The 24540-nt window shown below is 43.0% G+C and overlaps 1 protein-coding gene across 1 annotated transcript in view; it reads right to left on the bottom strand.

The window, feature by feature from the left end:
• Positions 1-24540, bottom strand: part of Nbas (NBAS subunit of NRZ tethering complex) — a 274692-nt gene that overhangs the window by 96807 nt on the left and 153345 nt on the right. Inside the window, 6 exon segments of the mRNA XM_037198012.1 lie at positions 482-711; positions 14123-14260; positions 14592-14668; positions 23610-23694; positions 23991-24011; positions 24013-24105. Coding sequence (XP_037053907.1) covers positions 482-711; positions 14123-14260; positions 14592-14668; positions 23610-23694; positions 23991-24011; positions 24013-24105 — 644 coding nt within the window.

Here is a 24540-nt window from a genome sequence, read left to right as displayed (position 1 = left end):
ACACTCCCTTTGGGGGCCATTTTCTTTCAAACCACCACAGTATCTATGAACACACTAAAGAATATCAATTCTATGTACTTTGAGAAGGGAGATTCTCAGCCGAGAATAAGAGGACATCTCATTTTTAAAGTTCTATCACAGACACCATCCTTCTCACCCAAGTCATTGCCCAGGTCCCTAGAACAGACATAATTCAGGAACTGGGTTACCAAGGACACGAGAAGCTAACAGCAAACAACAACAAAACCCCAATACAACTCAGGGCTACTACCTAAATTTACAGGCACACATGTCTGTCTCTACTTATGACAGACTTCTCGACCTTAAGACTACTTAGTCTATCTACTATCTACTCCTCACAGGACTGGGAAAGCTGGAGAGAGGTTCTGTTGTAACAACTATGCATGTTGATCTAGCTATGAATTCAACTCAACCTTCTGCATTTCAAACCCACCCCTCAGGAGACAAAGTGACACCTTACTCTGCAAGTCCCAGGATGGTTTCTCTTTTGTACTGGTCATCAGCAGTGAACCGTTGCACATCCACCCCCTTCCGCAGGCCCTGGAGGAGCTGAGCCTGGGTGAAATCCAGGAGGCGCTCATTGTAGTAGTGCAGCTGCTTGATCAGTGACACGAGGTCCTCAGGCCAGGCTTCATGGCCATGTCGAGCCACATGCCTGGTCACCATCTTGATTAACTCTTTGGGATTGGCCTGGGAAAGTTGAAGAAAAATGTACTTTATATTCAATATACATACATGAACAGGTTTGTAAAAAATAGTAGAACACAGCTTCTGGACATCTGTATGGCACTCCCCACTGCTGGGCACACTGAATCACAGCCACCCAAAAGCCAACTGCAGAGGTGGCACTTTATGCACCTCAAAGAAAGGACACAGAGCTGAGCCTACAAACAGGCTTTCTGGACTCCTGCTTTGATCTTTTCTTTTCCATCTTAAAAACTTTCTAAACAACTTAAAAACTGGTATTTTTAGCATTTCAACTATCATAAACCTACATTACATTTTTGTCCTAACCTGCTGATCACTTTAAATGGTTCACGCTGGGGAGACATTCTCACCCTCTTATTGCCCCTGGATACATTTTTGTTTCCACCATAAATACTCTCAGGAAGAAAAGCACAGTTCAATAGCCCCACTAGAGACGGCAGACAGCACAGGAGAAGAATGTTTTCTTTGGGGAACAGGTGAAGAAACAAAAATGAAGACTGGCCCACACTTGCAAACACCAAAGGCACTTCTAGGTATGCAAGAAAGTGTGCAAAAGTCAATGGATTTGACTACTGACTCTGCTTGATCTGGGGCTCAAAAAGACATGGGGCCTGTGGTTCTGGGCAGCGCCTCAAAAAGCAATGAAATTATTCAAATAGAACAAAACAGAGAGTCAACAGATGACAGGGCAGGGGAATTAGTAACTAAGTGGTCATTGTGTGTGTGTGTGTGTGTGTGTGTGTGTGTGTGTGTGTGTGTGTGTGTGTGTGTGTTGGTCTGAGAGTCAATAAAGCAAAATCAGCCATGATTCTGGAAATATAAATAATATCATACTATAATGGCACTAACTCACTCCACCATGATTTTTAGGAGACATACTATTTATTTTAAAATAAGTGAGTTAAGGAGGAACAAACCCACACACTATCTTTAGTTCTCAGAACTCTATTCTTAATGATGGTAAGCTGTCAGCATTTTTAACATGAAAACCCATTATTCTGAGCTACACAGGAGATTTGTCAATGCTGAGTCTATCCACCCAAACCTGGTTGACAGTCTCTCCCTTCATGCTATTATGGAACAGTCTGGAAGCATAGATAAAAACCAATTAGAGAAATACTTTATTCTAACAGGTGAACTTAAGAAAAAGAGAACCTAACTTTATTTCATTTTTTTCTAAGTCTCTCTCTATAGCAGGTCATAATCTCAAAAAAAAAAAAAAAAAAAAAAACCATGACACTAAATAATACTACAGGAAACCACAGGGCCATTTTTAATTCATTCAAGGTACATTTTTAAAGAGATATAATGGTTCTGTGCTATTCTTTATATCTTATCTCCAACACCAGTCTTAGTTTATCAACTAAAAGTATTCAATGCCAATGATTATTTTGCTGAACATTCTTTGGTTAGTTAATTTATGGTCAGATAAACTGTTTTGTAGCCACTTAAAATGCTTAGGAAATAATCTCAAATATCGCCAATGTTTAAAAAAAATCAGTGGCCTTTACAATTGAAGTTTACCTAGAATTTAAAAACCTTTGTTCCTATGTTCTTTTACAAAAAAAAAAAAAAAAAATTGGGATGGGGGATTGTACACTCAAGGGCCAGGCAATGTACTATGAGAACGTGCCCTGCTACTCTAGAGATACAACCTACTAAGAGAGACAGCGAAGCAAGCGTCGATAAGATGGCTAAACACAATGAGCATGGGATGCTCCAGGGGAACAGAACATGTCAGAGAAATCTCCTTGGAAGAGTTAATATCTATGCTAACATCGGGGACTAGCATGAGAAAGGCCCCAAGAAATATGAAGATATATCCCAGCAATGGATAGATGTGTATATTCTAGTGTCAACAACGATAAATACAGAATGAATCAATCAATTCTCACTGCAATTACAGAGTTGTTTGGGAATCAGCTGTATGATGGTTAATACTGTCAAACTTCACAGGATCCTGAGACACTTCTAGGCATGTCTGTGAGGAAGTTTCTAGATTGAGTTAATTAAGATATGAAGACCTGAAGACCGACCCTAAATGTGATCAGCACCATTCCATGGACTGGAGTCCCCAACTGAAGATATGAAGAAAACAAGCTAAGTGCCAGCATTCCTCTGCCGCATCCCGACCTTGGCTGCAATGTGACCAGCTGCCCCCATGTGTTTCCCACAAGAATGGACCGGTGGAACCTTCCCTCCCTCAAGTGACTCCTGTTGGGCATTTTTGTCACAGAAACAAAAAAAACCAACATAAACTGTAGATAAGCAATGCATCAGGCAACAGATAGAGGCAAAAAAAGGAAACATACTTCAGCGCTTAGTGTCCCTATGCTTAATATTTCACTTCCCTTCCACCTGCAGAATGTTTTGCATGTAACTCTGAACCTTCTGCCATGATATAGGTACCTGTGCAGTTATCTGGCCTACAGATGATAGTTGTGGGCCACACAAGTCCATATGCACCTTCCTGCATGACGTGTACACTCTCTGCAGAACAAGCAGCATGCTTGTTCTTAGGCCTCAATATCATTTAACACCACGGTTACACTCTCTTTGCTCTAATACAGTTTATGACACAAATCCAAAGGCCAGGTGGTAAGCTAAATTCCAAAATGGACGCACACAGAGGTAATACACGTGAATATTACATTATGTATATAGGCTCTAATTTGCATCCTGCAGGAAGCTTCAAGTACACATACAACTTTCATGTTCACCTAAGGCAAAAGAACTTATTGATCTCCTTTATCCAATCAACAAAACCATGTGGCACCATAAGCAGACATGCAGAAGTTCGTAGCTGGATGACCTTGTAACAGCCGGTTCCTTCTGAGTTTCACTGTCCTGCCTGGAAACTGGAAGCAATGATAAAACAACTTTTATGGCTGTGAGAAGTCGAAGAGAAACTATACCAAGCATGGTATGAAGGGGGGGGGGGGGGGAGGCTGTAAAACTCGCTGAAAGATGTTTTAAAAACTTGACTGCAGTTGCTCTTGTATTGCATAATTTATGCTTCCCTTCTCTCATTATATCATAGCTTCTGGAGGAGAGAGCCCATGAGCATGTCATAAATCCATCTTTTCCAGAACACAACAGAATCATCTACAAAAATCAAGTACATGGTAGTATTGTGAGTTGTAAGTCAGTAGCACAAATAAGGTGTTTTTAAATTTTTTATTAGTTGTTTGAGAATTTTGTACAGCATATTTCAGTTGTACTTACCCTCCCTGGCCCAAATCTTTCCAAATCTAACCCCCTTCTATTCACACCCAACTCATGCTTTCTATGCTAATCTGTGCTGTCCATAGTCATGAACATGTGGTTTTCCACTAGAGCTTCGTCGACTTATCCAGTGCTACACTCTTAAGAAAAAAAATGGACCCTTTCTTTCCCAGCAGCTAACACCTGCCAATAACTCCTTGGCTAGGGCTGGAACCTCAGAGCCAACTCCCTTCTCCATGCTGGAAATGAGTCTGGTTTGGGCTTCTACAAGTCATGTGCATGCTGTCAGCACCACGGTGAGTTCCTCCTTATGGTCATCCACTGACTCCACACTCTTCCCAGCCTCTCTTCCACTGATCCTCGGGCCTTTGGAAGACAGGAAGCGGAATACATGATTCTCTCGGGGCTGACCCGTCCGCAGTCTGTCTCTGAACTTTGGTAGCTGTGGGTCTCCGTGCAGACTGTCTGTCACCTATGGCAAGCAGAAGCTTCTCTACTAAAACGCTCCTTTCTCTCCGCTGTTCTATGAAAACCAGTTATACATACCCACAGCTTACTTTTAAGGAATTAAGAGCTAGCGACTGACTAGGGGTACACCTAAGCAGTTCACAGGAGGCATCTGAATAGATATTCAGTGCACAATCGGAGGCTAGCAGTCTGGGGAACTCCATGGAGGGAGGAATTGATCTCTCTTGATTCTCCTGGTGCTCAGTTTCTACAAAGGGGACAGAGAGAGTTTCACTGGATGATCACCTTCCTGAGATTGAAATCCTATGAGCGCACACGAATTCAATCATTAAAATAAAATAAATCCTTGCAAATCCTTCCAGGTGTGGAAATGAGGTTTTACATCCCCCTGCATGCTTCTGCTAAGTATTCAGAACTGATTTCTTTGTAAAAACAAATTTTCAGACCAACAAATTACAGCTAATATAGTCCCATACAGTTGAAGCAACTTAATCTCTTCTCCTTACTGAGAAACTAGCCCTGTGTGAATAACTTTTATTTCACAATTTTGTACATCAAATTTACTCACTTTACCTATGAAATGTTTAAGAACAAAACCCCAAATATTGAAGTGTTTAGGATGGAAGATCAAGACTTCATATACCTGTGCTGAGTTTCAGCTAACGGAGCAACCCAGAGGACAGATGTCTCTTCAGACTATTTCTGTATTAAGGTAGGCAGGGACCTAAGAACTCGTATGAGGCTAAGCAGGTAGCAGAGGATGCAAGGGCCTGACTCCCAAGCACAATGCCTTCCAGAAGAACAAATGAATTGGCCCCAAAGGCCCGGATTACTGGCATTTCTTCCCCATCAAGCTCTATGGTTTTCAACTTGAAGTGGTTTCTTCAGTATAGTCCTCATAAAGAGTAGATGAAACAAGCTGGCGGAGTGCTGTAGACTCCCCTGCCTGTGTGAAGTCTTTGCTTACCAACCCTATTATCTCCTCTCTTTCTTGAGCGACTTGGCTCGTTACTATTACTTCTAAAACTGAACTTAAATTTCAGTAGAAATTTCCCCATGACCTCATCTCTTTTCTCAAAATATTCCGAAGAAATTTTGATTCACTCCAATACTTAATTTGATGCACACATTCAGTCATCTCTACAAATGCAAAAGTTTTAAACTTTCCAAGGTGTTTTCACTTGAACTTCATACCAACCCAGCAATGGGGCAATAGGGGTAGGGGACAGGCAAGCTGTGTCTGTCTTCTCGATGCCAGCTTGAACGTCAGGGGCCTGCAGCTGCAGTCCTGTAGCTGGGAAGAAAACTGAAACCACATGGCCTCCCACACATTGTCACTACACCACTTACTCATCTCCCTAAGTGTTCTACAACCAACCTTACACCTAACATTACTTGGGAATTTTTGTTGTTGCAAGTATTTTCAAACATCCATTTCTCTTGTCTCTCTACCCAACCATGTTCTCCCTGAAACTTGAAGGCCTGACTTGTAAATGTGAAAGCTTTCAGTGTCTAAGAAGACTAAAAGACATCAGAGGTAGCTTTGGAATCTTCCATATTCAGTATTCAAGTGATATTGCAAAATATCACATAGGCTAGAAAAACCTAACACCATAAATAAGGTACCAAAACCTCTAAAAAGCAACTTGTCAAAAGTCATTCTATTTACCTCCAAAACAGTAGCAATTCTTCAAGGGGTGAATAAAGTAAGATTTCTTTAAAGAATATAGTTAAGGCGCTACGATGCCAAGGTATACACAAGTAGCCACAAAAAAAGTCTGCTCACTGATAGTACTGAAGCAGCAAGAAAGAGTAAGTCTACTGTGTCTGGTGGTCTCCATTTTGGTAATACTGCTTGGGACGTTGTAAACAAGTGGTATGGTATCCCCTTTAGGGCTGTTATTTTGAGATAGTTTTCTACTTAGTAATTTCAATGACTAGCTTAAACACACACACACACAATTTTAGAAATAGTCTTCCACGAAGTTTGGGATGTCATCCCTGCTGCAGCTGTTTCCCTAGCCTGTAAAGCTAACAAACATTATGAACTGATATTGTCTCAGAACTTTAAAAATGACAGCAAGCCCATACTTCCAAACACATTTACCACAACCATAGGTCAGATGTGAGTAGAAAGTAAGGCACCACAATCCAAATGTGAATATTTGCAACTGCTGCTGGGCAGGCATGAAATGGAAACAGAATTTACTGAACACCATCGTCTCTACCTGCACTTTTTGGCCATCTGTGGATCACATATTAAACATTAAAAATGAGGTCAAATTTGGACAAATATTAGAAGAGGGAGTAATTTTCTGTTATTCATTCATCAATTGTTTTATGAAACTGAAGAGAACCATTGGCGAGTGAGGCTGCTCCAAATGTCACCTAAAATCCCTGGTGAATTCCAGCCCCTGCTGGCCGGCTCAGGACAACACACCCTTCATCACGCACAGGCAGGATCCTATGTCTACCTAAGGCAGCGTCCCCCACACCAGCCACAGGGCGTAGAGCGGTGTGAAAAGACTGTGCAATTAGAGCCAGCTGCACTGACAAGGGAGGGAAAGCCAGGCTTCGCTGGGTGGTGTTATGTGGAAACAACAAATTGAAAGCACTTTGATTTCACTTTCCAGGATGATTCATCAGGACTTTGTCATATTTAATTCCAAACTCAGCAGTGCTGTTTGATGCGGAGGAGGATGCTGAAAGAGTCCAAGAATGAGTCATTAGTGTGCAGAACGCTCCTGTGTACTCCAGGCAGCCAGCTCCCCACTGCCTCTCCCTCCTCTGGTCCAGGCAGGTCAGGCTTCACATTTGCACACCTGAAGCTCCAGTGTCCTAATGTCCCACTGCACAGAAATGGACAAGAGTTCTGAATTTATCCGCATGCCAATTAACAGTCACTGAGCACGCATAGGAAATCGGGTCCTGAGGATACAGGAAGAAATGGGAATTTTGCCCTCAAATACTATCACCGAATTGAGAGGAGACACATGGGCATCACCTATGATATCCTGAAAGAGCCTTTTACCCTCGTACACACGCAAGAAATAAAGAGATGGGAGAAAGAGGCCCATGTCTGTGGAGGAGGCAGGAAGGACATCAGAGAAGGTACCTTGGCTCAGATTCCTATGTCCATAGTGGGGAGCAGATAGCTGGGCAGAAGGGACTATATCCACATATCCACAGCCGTATACATGGGATTTTAAGTTCTGAGAAATATAATTTCAGAACAGCTAGAATATAATCTCTGAAAGAGGCAATGTCGGGAAATGGGCCTGAGGGACTGCAAGGCAGCCGGTTCACCGGGGGTTTATCTGTCATGCACAGGAGTTTAGATTTCATATTACAGACACAGCAGCACATGAAAACATCCTGCTGGGAATTTCTATTAGACTTGTATGCCAGAGAGATCACTCACGTCCAAAAAAAAGTGACACTCCTTCTTTTGCAAAAGAGCCGGAGTGGCAGCATAGGTGAGAACGAGCAGAGAGAGCCGTGGCAGGATGCTGCTTTCTACTGGAGTAACCCTGAGCCAGTCACCGCCGTCCTCTGCGTCGTTTTCGGCAGTCCTGCCCTGCAGTGGAGCTGCTCACAGGGCCCAGGGGAGGAGAGATGTGAAGGCATTTTAAAGCAGACAAGGGGCTGCACGGTTCACTTTGTATTTCTACTGTGTGCCGGCAGCTCAGGTGAACAAGTCACTCAGCTGACTGTGGTTACAACCCTTCCTGACACCCCCTTAGCCAGCTAGGAAGGCCTGCATCTGGACACAGACCTCTGCTCAGGCAACTCTTTTATGCTTTGAAGTTTACAGAGTATAATTTTAAGACCAACTCAAATACTCGTGTTAAGACACCACAGGATATTTGGCTGAACACTGACACTTCTGTGACTTTGGTATTGCTGTTTCCTGCCCAGAATGCTCTTCCTATAGGGAGCTATACAGTGGTGCTAATGGTTCTGTCTTTACTCAAGGATAAGCTTTATCAACTGACACCTTTCCTGACCCTCCTCAGTATTACACACACACACACACACACACACACACACACACACACACACACACACACACACCCTCTACTTCCCATTGCTTATCTTTATGTTTTGTGCATGGTATCAGGTGGTAGTTTGAATGAGAAATATCCCCCATAAGAACATGCATTTGAAGAGTTGGCCCTCTAATGGTGGCACTTCTTGAGGAGGTTAGGGAACGTTTAGGAGGTACAACCTTGTTGGAAGAAGTTCATCACAGGGCTGGATTTGAGTTCACAGCCTCCCTCCACGTGTGGTTCACTCTCTGCTTTGTGTTCATGTGGAGGATGTGACCCTCTCGGCTTCCTGCTCAGGCCCCTGCTGCTGTGCCCTGTCCCCTGCCATTGTGGACGCTCTCCAGAATCCCTAGCCAAAATAAACTCTTTCATAAGCAGCTGTAGATCATGGTGTTTTACTGAAGCAGCAAAAAAGAACAATATAGAGGTGATTCTCCAGGAGAATGCAATTCCTAAGTGGGGAGGTGACTTATAAACTATGTTCACTACTGTTTCCTCCAGAACACTGCCTGGCACAAAGCAGTCACATGTGAGACAGTCCCTGAAATTACACAGCTCAGTCTTCCAAGGTGTACGGCAGAATCATGAATTTTCAGCTATCTTCCCAAGAAACATCTGTTTATTATTACCCCTTCCTATTCCAGGACTTATTCTAAGCACTGGAAAATCTAATAACACAACAGACCTTGCCTTCAAATACCTCATTATCTAATGAGTATAAAACCTCTAAAAAATAGAGGGTGCACACCATGAGGAGGCAAGCGCAGGCTAAGTGTGTGAGCCACGCCTGCAGAGACTGGGAGTGCTCCAGGAAGCTGCTCCAGTGAGACGGTAAGCCATACTGAGGAAGGACCTAGTGAGGGCCAGACATGAAAGCTTTCTAGACACTTAGTAACCCTTTCAGGGACTGTGCACACTTAGAACTTCTGGCTTTCAGTACAGGGGAAACAGAGCAAGGATAACTTCAACCAGAATTTTCCTCCCAAGAATTCTTTAGAGTTTTTGGAAAGTGAAACTGAGTATGGGCCAAGGTGTGGCTCTGTTGCAAGGTCTCTGGCTTTCCCAAAGCTATCACTTAGAAGACATGCTGAATCTGTCTTTGATGCTCTTGTCTGCAGCATTCATTGCTCGGACCCACACATCATGGAACTGTCTTTTTTAAGAGTTTTGTTTTCCTATTTTTACAATTTTACCTACGTGTGCTTTGCACGCTCACCTCCCTATCAACTATGTCCACACTTCCCCATCTCCACAAGTCTCTCTTACATGTGCTGAGTTTTGTTTTGTGACCCAAGGTTAACCAATGTCCTCGGGTGACAGTGGGTCTGGAGTTACTGCTTGAAGCTTGGCGGGCTCAGCAGCATGCACACAACTGAAGACAGTGACTCTCTGCCAGAGTCTACGGATGAAACAATCACTTAGAGGTAAGGGGAAGGGCCGCAAGACCCTCTCCCACTTCCTGACTGCTGTTGACACAGCTAGTCTCCTGTACACCCAGTGCAGGTACGTACTGCTGCTGAGAATTCATGGTTACAGGAGCTGTACTTAGTCTAGGGAATGGTGCTTCATAGCCCTCCACACAATCTTCCTGCTCCTACATACCACAGCTCATAGAGCACTCCCTTTTTAATGATTTATTTTTAATTTTGTATATATGATGTCTGTATACAGGGATACGCAAATAACTACAAGTACCTGCAGATGCCAGGAGGTGGCACTGGATTCCCCGGAACTGGAGTGGCAGGTGGGGGTTAGCTATCTGACACAGGTGCTGGGCACCAAACCCGAGTCCTCTCCAAAAGCAGTACATGCTCTGAGTCTCTAGGCCATCTTTGCAGCCAGCCACCTTGTACAACTCTCTTAAACAGATGGGGAGAACATTTGCAGCTGCACGAGGTCAGGAAACTTCCTTGTTTGGTTTCAGTGGGAAAGGACAGAGTAAAAGGTGCCCGAGGTACAGTTAGTGATGAATGTGCTGAGGGCTTTTCAATCTTTTGACCTCAAGGGAAAAACAGCAGAGCACTATGCCGATCGTAGGATGTTGGTATACAGACGATTGTGATGGTTAATTTTCATTGCCATCTTCATTAAATGTGGAAGCTTATATTCTCAGAAGATTGGTAAACCGTACTCTGAGCCTATCTGTGTCCCCAGTAGGTATTAACTGAGGGCCTGCCTGTTCATGGTACAGTGGATGGTACTGTGCTGAAGGTTAGAGGTCCAAGTTGAATGAAGAGGGGAAAGAGGGAATCCTGTAGCATGTCCACACCCTTGTTTCTCTGCTTCCCTGCTGCCTGGAGGAGACCAGTGTCTGCCACACATTCCTGCTGCAGCCTTGGTATTCTGATTGCTTCAAGCCCCAAACAATGGAATCAACCAACTGTGGACCAAGACCTAAGCAAGCATCAACCTTGCATCCCTAGGTTGTGTGTGTCAGGTTAGTCACAGCAACTGACACAGAGACAACGCCAGGAAAGTGAGGCTGTGGCTGTGCCTCGGCTTCACCAGGACTCGGAAGCCTCTGGAACCGGTTTGTAGGAACAGTCACCCTCTCCCATTCACATCTGGAACAGGAGCATTTATTCTTGTGCCACTGAACAAAGCAAGTGTATACCTTGCTTTTTGTTTTTACAGAGGATTGCAGCTAAGAGCTGCCTTGAGCCTCAGGAAGACACTTGGAACTTGGGACTTCAAAGAAGGTTAGAACTATTAGACAGTGGTGCTGGACTGGATGACTCCACATTGTGCAGTAGATATGAGCTCTTTGGGGTCAGGGATGGAAACTTGTGATCTAAGGAGACATGTTTGGGTGTCACACTGATAAGAAAAGGACTTGTATCGCATAGGCTAGGAGAGAAGATGGAATAAAAGGGAGCAGAAGAAATCTCTAATATTCTCCCTCCTCTCCGCAACCTCTGCTAAGGTTCCTACCATCAGGATGTGGGATGCCTCCTTCCAGCAATGGGGTCAACCACATACAAACTCAAACTTTGGAAATTACGAACAGCAGCAGCAGAGTCTTCCTTCTTTTAAAATTGTTTCTCTTGGGTGACTGCAGCCATGACCAAAAACTAATGAACACAGTGACAGACTGATATGGGAGCGAGGGTCCCCTTTCAGCACCTGCACTGCATGGCAATGATGTCCAGAGAACACACAGTCAAACGTGCTTTCAGATTTCAACCCAGCTTCTAGGAAAATATTCAAGTTTACAGCAAGGTGCAGTGCATTTGGCAAAGGAAAGCTTCACTGTGCTTCAACAAATTGGTGTCTTAAAGCAAATTACTTGTTCCTTTTGTGTACAATAAAGTACTAATGAAAATAAGCACAGATTAAACTCGCCACAAATCCCTATTTAGTTACTATTTAATCTCTATGAGAAGACACCTGTGCTGGTTTGAATAAGAATGGCCCCAGAGATTCATACATTTGGATACTTGGTGCCCAATTGGTAGAACTATTTGGGAAGGGGTAGTAGGTATGGCTGTGTTGGTGGAGACTGTCACTCGGGGTGGGCTTTGAGCTTTCAAAAGACTCATGGCCGTTCTCAGTGCCGGCTGCTTGTAGTGTGAGATGTGAGCTCTCAGCTGTTCCTGCCTCCTCCACGCCTTCACTCTGCCATTAGGATTCTAGTCCTCTGGGACCGGAAGCCCAATTAAATGCTTTCTTTTATAAGTTGCCTTGGTCATGGAGTTTGTCACAGTGATAGAAAAGAAACTAATACAATACATCACTAAAGAGACTTGAGTAAGGGAAGCTTTGCGTTGGCATATAATTTCAAAGATGCCGTTCACCACAACAGTGGGGAAGCATGCTGGCGGAAGTGCTCAGGACATGGAGGTGTGGCTTGGAGTGTGGTTTGTTCCCATCTTGAAAGATCAGAAAATACAGAACTTGGGCCATAAGGAGAAGTAGATATCACCTCCAAGCCTTGACCAGTTAGCCATTTCAGCTACATCGGTCAGTTCCAAAGATTTCAGAGCCTTCAGAATCAGTGTCGCTGTATGTGTGTGTGTGTGGGGGGGGGGGGGGGCGGATCCCATTAAGGCCATTATACTCCTTACATGTAATTACTTCATTCTCTCAATCCATACCATGACCCGTTGATATATAGTTATTTTAATTTTTGTTATAGTGTTAGGCATTGAAACCAGGGACTTGAATATGCTTTACCACTGCTACAACCCCATATACCATTTCTTGTTTCACATAAAAAATCTGAAACCTTAAAAATGAAACAAAATTAATAAAGTAACTTTACGTAAGATTAGTAGCCGTAACTATAGAAAACAGCAGTGACAACCAAGAAAAAAGTTAGTCCCCAAATAAATGCCTCATGCTTCGTGGGTATGAGGACACAGTGCTTGCTTAGCCAGACACTACTAAGGTATTAGAGCAGACCTGGAACAATGCACAGCCAACAGTGGCCAGGTCCGAGGAAGATAACCCTGTGCTCCGACGGATGCTACAACCACTCTCCTTTTAAATAAACACTGAAAGATGAGAGCGATTGCTGTCACAAGGTGAGTGTTTGTCACATGCCTTAAGGGTCTAATTTGTTTAAATGGCCACGACAGCTAACGTTTTGACACACCTGTGAAATTATTTCGTCAGTCTACCTTCACCAGAGGAGGAGACTCTCCATTCATACAATATAAACATTAGATCTGCGCACACTGTGGCTGTCAAAGTCTGACCTATTGACTTATGCATTGAAGTTTCCTTAAAACAATCCTAGTCAAAGAAGAGATCATTTCCCAGTGCTGACCATTACATGTGCTTCACACAAGTAAACGTGGAGAACGTTCCAATAGTGATGGCCACACTTTTGGTCTACAACAGGAGTGGAGCTGGTGCTGGCTCACCAGTAAAGGATATTTGAAGCCTGTGGCAAATGGAGACGTGACAGCACCTATATACTTGCTGCTTCTCATCTTGGGATCACAAAGAAAGGCACAGTATCATTCATGGAATCACACTGCTCGCTGTGGTGGTAACCGCCAGCTTACATCCAGAGAATCTAGAGTCATCTGGGAGGTGAGCCTCTGGACATCGCTAAGGGGGATTACCTTGACTGTGTCACCTGAAATGGGAAGACCCACCATCGTAATAGAACCATGTCCCTGGGCTGTGATCCTGGACTTACAAACAGAGGGAACTAAACGGTGTATGTGCACCGACTATGGACGGGATGTGAGCAGCTGCTTCAAGTGCCTGCTGCCTTGATACTTCTACCATGATGCCATGCCCCCTGAGCTGTGAACTAAAGATAAACCTTCTCTCCTATAAGTAACCTTTGTCAGTATTTTATTACAAGAACAGGGAAAGAAACTGAGATGTCTACTATGCTAATTTAGAGAGCCAGCCTCCTTTGGAGATAGAAAGTAAAAAATTAATTCTGCCTTTTAGTCTCTCCTAACTAAGAGCTTAGTGAGATCATCTTTGGAAAAGAAAAAGAGAGAGAATCAGGATTCACCCTCAGTACTGGGCAATCTGCTTCTTCATGCAATCTGGGAAGCAGACATGCCTCACGGAAAAGACCGAGGCTGTCTGCTGGGAAGCCATTGCATACAAGGAAAAAGGCTTATTTTGACTATTTCAGAAAAGCTGTAATTCAACTCACTAGTAGAGTAGAAATCGTAAGGACTCACCCTGTAAAGAGGATGGCACTTGTCCCTGAAACATGGAGCCAATCGGGCATAGATCTGTAGGCTGTAGTAGTACGCTGCCAGCTGGAGCGACAGTGCCGAGTGAGCCTGCTTCTCAAAACACTTGTTAGCATCTAACACCTAGGAAGAAGCAGCAGAATCAACTCAGAAATCATCACACACTGGTTACTCTAGGATTATGATACAAATTTCCCATCACATCAACTTGAGCCCATCCTAACATGCAGTATGAAAGTTCAGAAATAAAGTAGGCCTTGCTCTATAAAGCAGATTGAAAGCTGAACTGAACATTAAAGTCAGCATTATACAGTTAGGTCTCTGGAGACTGACCGGGCCCTGGAACCTAGGCATTATCAGAAAAAGAGGACAGGAAAAGAGGACACATATACTACACAACTTCACTGCCAATTACTTTTGTTTATTTAAGTTCTCGTTGGTGAGGTAAGCTTACCTGTGGTAAAGCAAGGAGATAAGCAAGAGCCAGTGTCAGGTCGTTCGGCAAAGCATCACTTGCTAGTTGCAAAAGAACTGAATGTAGAGGGGAAAAAAAACAAAAACTCTATTACTCAGGGTGGAACTTGCTGTTGTGATTTTGTTAAATGCCATGCTGTAAAATTCCTACTAAATATGTATGTTTGTACACACGGACCTGAGCTGCTGCCTGCCTTGGTCAGTGGACAGATGCATGATTGGTAACAGTACTGAGAATGAGAGATATCTAGAACAACATCCTCACCCCTACCTGCCAGGCACAGGAACCACGGAAGAGGAGGCAGAAAGGAGAGGAGTCGTCCTGGGAAACACTGCCCTCTGCAGCTGATGGAACTGGGGAGGGAGAATGTGGCCTGCTTGAGAATGTGGCCACCAGGAGGACTTCCCATACTCTAGTGAATGGCCCCACACCCACACACACACAGGTAACACTAATTGAACTTAGTGAAGTACAAAAGAAGAAGAAAACAGGGGAGGGGCACAGAACTGGAAGGGGAGCCTGTTCAGGGACCTATGTGGAAAACTGGAGAGGAAATAGGTGGTAAATATGGTTATTGTATATATGTATGTATGTTATTCTTGAGAATAAAAAAAAAATTTAAAAATTTCCTCACATTGCTTAAGGATCTACATGGCACTTTATGCTTTTAGCCTTATATGGTTTCAATGGACAATCAACTGAAGATGCTTTAACTGCTCATGAAAATCTACTTGGCACTGACTGAACACAGATCCCAGCAAACTATGTTAAACAGATTAACTATGTTAATCTCCCCATGACTGGGAAAATCTACAGTGTGTGTTGCTCACACTTGAGGTAATCCTGTCAGCCCAGTCCTTGCTAAGTTCAAGCAGAAAGATATCCATGATGGGTCCTCAGAACTCAGCCTTTTGAAAGACTAGGTAGGGTCTTGATACAAAATCATTTGTATCAAGAACAACTAACTGGGGGTGATTAAATGAATACCATAAGGCCAGAACAGTAGGACACCTTCCTAAGAGGCTGCAGAGATGGCTCGGTGGTTAAGAGCAACGGCTGCTTTTCCACAGAACCCAAGTTCAATTCCAGTACCTACATGGCAACTCACAATTACCACAAGCTCCAGGGGATCCAAGGCCCTCTTCTGGCCTGTGAGCACTAGACACATACATGCTACACAAACATACATCCACTCGTGCAAAACAATCATACACATAAAATAAAATTTAAAAATAAAATAACCTAACTTTATAATTTAGGAAAAATCCCTATATGAAGAACAAAACAATGGCAATCTAGTTCTTTTCAAGAACAACCCTCCTCCTCACAGTCCACAAAAAAAGAAAAGCAGTCATTTGCTTTATTCATATACTAAAATTCTCTAACCATTAACAGTTTTTCCACAAAAAAAGTATTACAAGCAGCAACCTGCCAATGTCATGACTTTAAGGGAACAGTACATTGTCTATCAGTTCTGGGTTTACACACAATTTGTTTTGATAAGGATGCATGCTATTTATTTGTGGCCTTAGTCAAATTCCTTGCAATCATGTATACTCACAATGTGAATTCATTGTTTAAAAAACATACATGCTCTCAAATGCCATCATAGAGATACCTGCATCCCATGTTTATTCCTGCTTTATCCACTATAGCATGAATTAGAGTCGACCTAGCTGTCCATCAACAGATGAATGGGGAATGAAAATTCAATAGGTATGTGTGTACCAAATTATATGTGTGTGTGTATATATACCAAATACACTAAATTTACAGCTGAATAGTATTCCATCAATAAAATCACAAAATATACAGAAGAATGGAGAGACTTAGAATGTATAATATTAAGCAAGGTCACATAATCTTAGAAAGAAAAACCTTCATGTTGTCCTTCATTTGTGAAATCTAGACAATAACATATGTACATATGTAAACAAATGCACATGTGGGTACTATATAGCCAGGAGAAAAGAGAACAAGACGGGCTAACTACTAGGGGATGAAGATGGACAGAATGCAGGCAATGAACGTGAGTTATAAAGACAGACAGCTACTTTTAGCTAGCTCTGTTATGAATTTTTCATTTCTTGTGGTGGGTAAGTGCATAAAAATATATTCCTAGTGAAAGTGAAAAGTCCAATCTGAGGCTTTAGAGGTTTCCTGTAGAATGTCTACTATAACTGCATAGAGGCTCACTGAATTGAATAGTTTCTGGACCTCATTAATTTCAGAGAGAGAGAGAGAGAGAGAGAGAGAGAGAGAGAGAGAGAGAGAGAGAGAGAGAGAGAGAGAGAGAGAGAATGAATATGTGTGTGTTTGCAAATTTTTAAAGATTGCTTTTTTAAAAACATACTAAAATGAGAGACAATACTATATGAATAGCCCAAAGTAAATGAAATTTGATTCTGGAAATACACTGCAGGATTCCCACATAAATCTTGCCTTACTTGGACAAATATTGAAGTTATTAGTATAATCTGAGCTTAGCTCGTGGCTGGAAGAGTGAGGAACAACCACAAGTGTCAACGGATGCCCTAGAATTCACATTGTCCTGTGGTGACTCACGGGAGAAAATACCGCACTTTCTCTACACTGTGTTCCGTTTCTGTAAAGAAAAGATACATTCCTAATGTGTTCTCAAGCCTTAGGAACCAAATGAACCACTTTCAGGCCTCCAAAGAAATCATAAAGTTCTAAAGACATTTTTAATCAAAAGCTATTCCTTTCAAAACCCATTTCCAAATTCATCCCCTCATTCAGTATTAAGAGAAACCTTCTCTAAGAAGACATCCTCTAAAATAAGAAGCAAAATCCTTGTCTTTAGGAATAAATGGGATAGGACAAGAAGGAGTCTCTAAACAAATAATTTTAAAATACAATATAAAAAGCCTCAATCACATTTTACCAACAATTACAGGAGCAAGACAGAAGCCCAAGACGATGACTGTGTCCTTGAAGACTTGAAACTCAGGGATGGATGACCTACAGCCCAAGCCATATGCTTTAGACATCTGAATGACTGGGGACTACTTAAGAAAACTTTAGTTGTACATTACAGAAACCCCACACACAATGGTCAGCAATGGGACTGCATTTCCCAGGGAGCACTCGGGGAGAGCTGAAGGTCTGACCAGTATCTATCTCACAGTATCTGCCATTCAGTAGCTGTCTACCAGTCCTCTGGAAACCTTATTTTAAAGGAATAAAGAAATTTCAGTGTTTCCCATACTGAGAACTGTTGCCTATTAATTTTATTTCTTGAAGTCTTTTCAAATGTGACCGTTAATTGAAGCCTGACCTAGGCAGTTTCCACTTCTACCCCCATTTTCTTCAGATTAGCTCACTAAACTGAACCCACTCATCTCTTCCCACGGATCCCGCAGGAGCGCCTGTCTCATGAGTGGCTTTGTTCCAGCTAGCGCAGGACCTTGCTTCCCAGAGCTGTGGCTGGAGCTAAGCTCAGTCCCACCTGGGAAATTAAGATCCATTACTGACAATCTTCTCATCACATCTTTATTGAAACATCGGCTCAACTTTTCCTTGATTTACTGTGCATCTCGCCATTTCCAGAAACCAAAAAACCACCAAGGGATTAAAGTTGGCTTCCACAGGGGATGTAACTAGGCAGATGCTCACAATGCAGAAGATTCTCCAAGGCAAACAAACAAGGCACCAGAAGAGGTATGGCGGCAGTTAGAATAAACAGCCTCCAGCAGGCATTTCCAAAGGGAAAGTCTTCATCCACATGCAGAAATCCCAGAAAGTTTATTCTAAAAAGGCTCTACTATGTCTCAGATACAAGTCCCAAGCTGTTACTAACATCTCTCAGTTTAGGTAATATACACACACAGTTTATACCAAAACAACAACAGAATAGAAAATATGTAATTTTCATGTACTATGAATATGGCAAAAATGTCGCTTTTAAGTTTTCTCTAAGAGTCATCATTGCCCTTGAAGTGAAAGCATCACTGTCGACACAAATGTTTGCTCCAATGCAACAACACCCACTCAGATGCTGGATACATAGCTATGCCGATTACGTTCTCTATTTTCTGTCTTTACAATGTTTTGACATTTTGGAGTCCTTGCTAATCACAGAGAGGCTATCCTCCTAAGAGCTAGCTGATGTTGGACATGGTGAACAGCTTATGAGCCTAGATTTGATGTGTAAAACAAATCCGGAGTCCAAACTCTGAAGCAATTTCTCCGACTTGGTTGTTACATACTGTCCGTCAATTATTTGTCTTAAATCACTTCCAGGCCTGGAACTAGAGTCTAAATCGACAGCCTCGGGATATCTATTATATCAAAGTTAACCTTGCCCATGCTCCCCTCCCATCTTATGAGAATATCAAAAACAGCCTTTATACATGCTTTCCCTGACTCCGCTAGCCACTGCTGCCCACCAGGTTCTTTTCCTCTTGTTTTAGGATCTTTATCAACCACTTCCCTTCATGACAATCATTTTCACACCTATGTGTCTGCACACCTAAGGAAACCTAGAATCCCTGGTGCAGTTTAAAATGACAACTAGGGCAACAACTAGAACTATACAGTGAAACTCAGACAAATTATAGAGGAGGAAGGGAGCCAGTTCCACAATCAGACAGCCCTGGAAAACATGACCAGGTCCTCCTGATGTGCGTTTCAGGAGGCTCTGCTGTACATGCCGTAGGACACCTTCCCCAGCACATTCTGGGAGCAGCAGTAACCGCAGACATTCATGAATGTGCTGCAAAGCAGTTCAGACTCTCAGTACAGGGATAAGTAGAGAGTCATAACCTCGTGTCCACTTAGTTCAGGCTGAGATGTCAAACAAGTCATAATAAGCGCTTTTGGTCTTCAGAGCATCCTGGATTTGGGGTCTGAGCATGCCGGCCTCTTAAGCGAAGAGTAAGTGACGCACGCAGGGGAAGTGCAGAGCCGTCCCTAACAGACAGAGCTCTGGGTAGCCCGCTTCCTCCATCGGCGACTGGCTTCAAGGGCTGTTTTTCAGTTAGGACTTGTTTTGATCTCTGCCCCCCTCCCCCAAAACTGATTGAATGGTAAGTCTTTCTTGTAAGAGGTACCACAGGTAAAAGAGGCAATTACTTCCATTTTATATAAATCATAATTTTTAAAGTCTTAGTAATCGCATTTAAGCAAGAAGGCCAACTTCGCTCACTCAGAAGGGACTGTGCACTCAAACAGCCACCCTGGGTGACAGGGCTTGTCCACTGCTATGCAGCACTCAACAGTAGTTCAGTCACCACCCATCTTCTCTGTGGAGGATGGCAGTGGTGTCCACTCATCTGCAAAGGAGACTTCGGGGTCCCGGTAAGTCCTTTCTTTACTGTGTGCCTTCTGCCAACACACAAGCCATGGATGTCTAGGGGAAAATAGTCTTCCTTTGGCAACTAGCCATTCTCACACCTCAACAGTTCTCCTTTCTTTTCATTGCTCATCTTAAATGAGTGGTCCAGCACACGGTATTCACTCCTTCATGTCCACCCTCTGAGTTCTGCTCATTTTAAATGAGTGGTCCAGGACATGGTATTCACTCCTTCATGTCCATTCCCTGAGTTCTGCTCATCTTAAATGAGTGGTCCAGCACATGGTATTCACTCCTTCATGTCCATTCCCTGAGTTCTGCTCATCTTAAATGAGTGGTCCAGCACATGGTATTCACTCCTTCATGTCCACCCTCTGAGTTCTTCATCCCTGCATCTCAGCAAAGGCACTGGTAGAACTCAGTTGAACTATTTTTCTGTTTCACTATTTACAATCTTTGCCTTTTAGAAAAACAGTAAATATTAACCCTACATCAAAACCTTCACAGTATAATGTTGAGGAGGGAAGAGTCATGCCTGCAATTTACCTTGAAATCCATACAAAATCGCCTGGCTTGGTGGGAGAAGGGTGAAGAATAAAAACTACAATATGACGGTAAAAGACAAATTGCCAACTCTAGATGAAGGGCTAGGGGTCCCCTCAATGCAGAATGTTTTCAATTTTATTATGAATAGCACATGTTTTAGTAAAGTTGTGGAGGGGAAAGTCTTCCCTTACAAATAAGTATTTTGAATGTTCAATCTCGCTGAGTTCACCTATTGCTCACAGAAGCTTCCTACTAGAACAGTTATCTAGGTCTGGTCCCCAGCACTCAGCCAGTTAGGCTCATAACCACTCAGGTGCTTTCTACTAGAACCACAGGTGTCCCGGGAACACCCCCACCACAAGCCCAGGTGGGAAAGACCACGTCTCTTCCCTAATCACTATACAACTGCTAGCATCACATAACATTTTTCTTCCATAGAAGATCACAACTCATTAATCTCCTCCACGCTAGCCTAGGGCCTCTCCTAACAGACCAGCCATTAAAGTCAACTGATGGAAGGACTGGAAAGGAAGGGAATCATGTCTTACACCACCCCGAGCATCCAAACTTTCCTACAGCTATCACTGGAAATCAAGAGTTGCTGCAAAGGGCCACTCAAGCCCCACACAAAGGACACATGGCAGCCTTGGAATCAAGGTCTGACCCATTTCAGAGGAGAGGATAAACACACTGACAAGGGGTTTCATGCGGACCCACAAAATTCCATATGGGCTAAAGAAAATCACAGGAACTTTACATCATAATTTAAAATGTATGTATTTTAAAAAGAACTGCTCTATTTTTTTAGCAGTGTATAGGAGTTTAATTTGCAATGCTTGTCTGCAAACCTTGGAGGCAATGCATTTTTCCAAAGAAGTTAAACATTCCCAAACCAGATCATCTGTGCCAAGCCTCTAGAAAGCACTCCACGGTGAACTCCATTCTAGAACTAAATGCTCACCCTTATTATTGATTTAGAAATCATTAGCCATTAAATCATTCATTCAGCTAAAGAAATAATGATTATTTTTTTCAGTTGGTTTCCATAAAAAACGTTTTCATCAATTTTATTAAAAGAGTCTAAAAATTCAAATCATGCGGGGAAGTTTAACATGTGTTATAATCCATGTCAGAAGCTATCAGGACAAGAATCACATTTCTATCATGATTTTTATTTTATTTAAATTTAGTTTGCATCATTCTTCAGTTCTGCTGGGTTTCTGGCCGTTACCTCATGTTATAAAGCTATTATGTATAGTTTCTCTATATATTAGCATTATTCAAAGACATCATATTTGCTAGCCAGAACATGCTTTACAAAAGATAAATCCAAATAAAAAAGGTTATTATTAAAACCATCCCTATACTGAATGTTCACAGCAAATTAAATCCTTTCTTTGCCCTGAAATGTCTTCCATGCAGTAATATTGGATATTAAAAAAACTATACCAGGACACAGAGATATGCCCTGTACCCTGATATCCTATTGACCCCACCAACAGCACACAAACATGCATTCAGATCAACCAAGAGCACACGCTACATCCACTGATCCCAGAACTGTGGTCCCCACATCGCCCTTCCCCACCACACGGAGAAACAATCACTTGGCATGTCCCAAACAGACCACCCTGTAGCTTTTGGCATGACCAATAATAGATTAGCAATTGCGGTCTAAGCTTCAGGTTGAACAGAACAAAGAGAAATGATTCAGGTGCCGTCTCTGTCCTGAAAGGAAAAAGGGCCCAGAGCACAAACATGGGAGAGTTTGAAGAAAAGATATATTGTAGTTGGGATGAACAATGTAGGAAAAAATTTACACATTGAGTTTACCGCAATTTCATAATCTAATGGACCCAAATCTAAAGATTCTGAAAGAAAAGGTCTCCAATTTGATCTGAAAGCTTCAGTATTTCTTGAAATTCTCTAAGTGATTCTAATATGTAATCAGTAAAGAGAATATTAGAGGTGGATCCTGAGAAATTGGAAAAATAATAATTGGATTGTCAAGCGTGAGGTGGAAGCCGGATAAACAAGTCAGAAGCTATGTAAGCACAGGTACACAGGTGGAGCCTCGCTGTGACGTCATCCCAAGACCCCCGTCCAGGGCTGGAATGTCTACTCTGAGCCCTTTACAGACCTCCCCAGCACTCTCACCATTGCCTCCCGCCCTGCCTGTCCCTTCATCCAATGACCAGAGACAGCAGACGTGGGACCAACTCCTAGGTACTACCTGACTCTAGCTTACCAAGTGCAAGTCAACATTAAAGCCAATCTATTTCCTATGTTCTTTCTCAGTACACTTTCCCCAAGTTTTGCTGCACACAGCCGAGTGCTCCGGCAGCCTGGATGGCAGAGGCTGGACTTCTGGGCAGAGGCAGGTGCCTAGCACGAGGTAACTGAAAGCTATGTGAGGATGCCCAAGAAGCTTTGCCCTCCTCACCTCCCTTCCTTCTCACTAATGGCCTGGCATAGACCAGATGGCTGGAGCTCCAGCAGCCTTTGAACCTTGAGAAACACTGATGACAAGGGGCAGAAGAACAGGGAGATGTTACTGAATAAACACCTCAGACAGGCAAGATTGCTCGGCATTTGAGGTATCTGTCCACAGCCTCATGAACCGAGAATCATTCCTCAGGACTCACATGGTGAGAGCAAGAACTGACTCACACGTGGTCCTTAAAGACAGACACATACACACATATGTTTAAAAATTATTTTTTAAAAAAGCTTAGAAACCCCAAAAGAAACATCAAACTAAAAAAGAGAAGTAGGAACAAAGACAAGTAAGTTGCCTTTAGTAAACTTGCACATTTCTTTCTTTTCCAGAACATTCTCCCTGGAAATATGTCACTATGTAGAAACCTCTGTAGATCAACACCAGCTCTACATTCAAAGAAAAGAAGTGAACACTGAGCACAGTGCACCATTCACTGTGACCATTAGCATCTTAAAGGCAGGAAGTGTATGATATTCAAATTTACATATGCCCACAGAAAACAGTAAGAATTCAATAAATACTTTCAACAAAGCGATAGATGCCATTAGGCAATTCAAAATTACTGATTTTTTTCCCCCAGATTCATTGCTCTTCTAATAGGACCTGAGCCCTGCTGGGAGGTTACAACCTGCCTTACCTTCCGTGGTTGGAAACACTTCTGTTTTAGCCTCTGCCAGCTTTCCAGTTCTCAGCAACACTTCAGCAAAGCTTTCCACGGGAACCTGCTGATAGGCGGCAGGGTCACTTCAGATGACACAAAAGCACACGTTTCACTTAGAAAACACGATTGCAGGATTACGTGGTGAGCTGGATAACTATGTCTCACTAATGCACATTGTTGTATTTAACACTTTGGTGGACTTTCAACTTGCAAAATATCGTGATCTATATGAAACAAATCCCAGAACTAATAACCACCATGTTAAAAGCCAGGCCCAAGATGAACTTCAGGAAGACTGTAGTTTCTCCTTGTTTCGTGTCAGTTTCAAACCTGTCTTCTTAAGCACACTGTCCTCACCTCAGTGACAAAGGGGTTAGTGAATGACTGACTCGTAGAAAAGATGGCATCCTTGCTGTGCTAGGTCGTCGTTGGCCACAGTTCCCATTCGATATGCTCCACCAAATTCCTGCCCCTAAGAAGAACAGTGAGGGGAAAAGAGGATTAGAAGAGAGACCAAGGACAGGCAGAAAGGAGAAGCAGAAGGGTGGGAAGTGGGGGTGCTGCTTTCAGGAGAAAGGAATCAGTGTGTCTGGTACACCTGAGGCAGGTGACACAGCCGCCCAGCAAGAGGACCTGCGCGACAGCAGCTGCAGCCTGTGAGCAGCATTTCCACCACGCTGCTGCCAATCGGCAGGCTTGGCCATGCCGACATCGATGCATGATGAGAAGCACTGGAGAGCAGCATTGGTCAGAAGAACCAGATAAGATGCCACCCTGGTTGGCTCTACTCACAAACCGCCAGCCCAGGACTCGAACTGTTAACACCAAAGGTGATGTCCCTCTGACAAACCCTGCAGATTTTGTTCTGCATGCTATCACAGGTCTATGACCCCTCCACTGAAACGGT

Source organism: Peromyscus leucopus, chromosome 22, assembly GCF_004664715.2.
Source record: "Peromyscus leucopus breed LL Stock chromosome 22, UCI_PerLeu_2.1, whole genome shotgun sequence".
Taxonomy (NCBI): domain Eukaryota; kingdom Metazoa; phylum Chordata; class Mammalia; order Rodentia; family Cricetidae; genus Peromyscus; species Peromyscus leucopus.
Note: the sequence above shows the minus strand (reverse complement) of the source record. Positions and strands in the feature narration are given on the sequence as shown.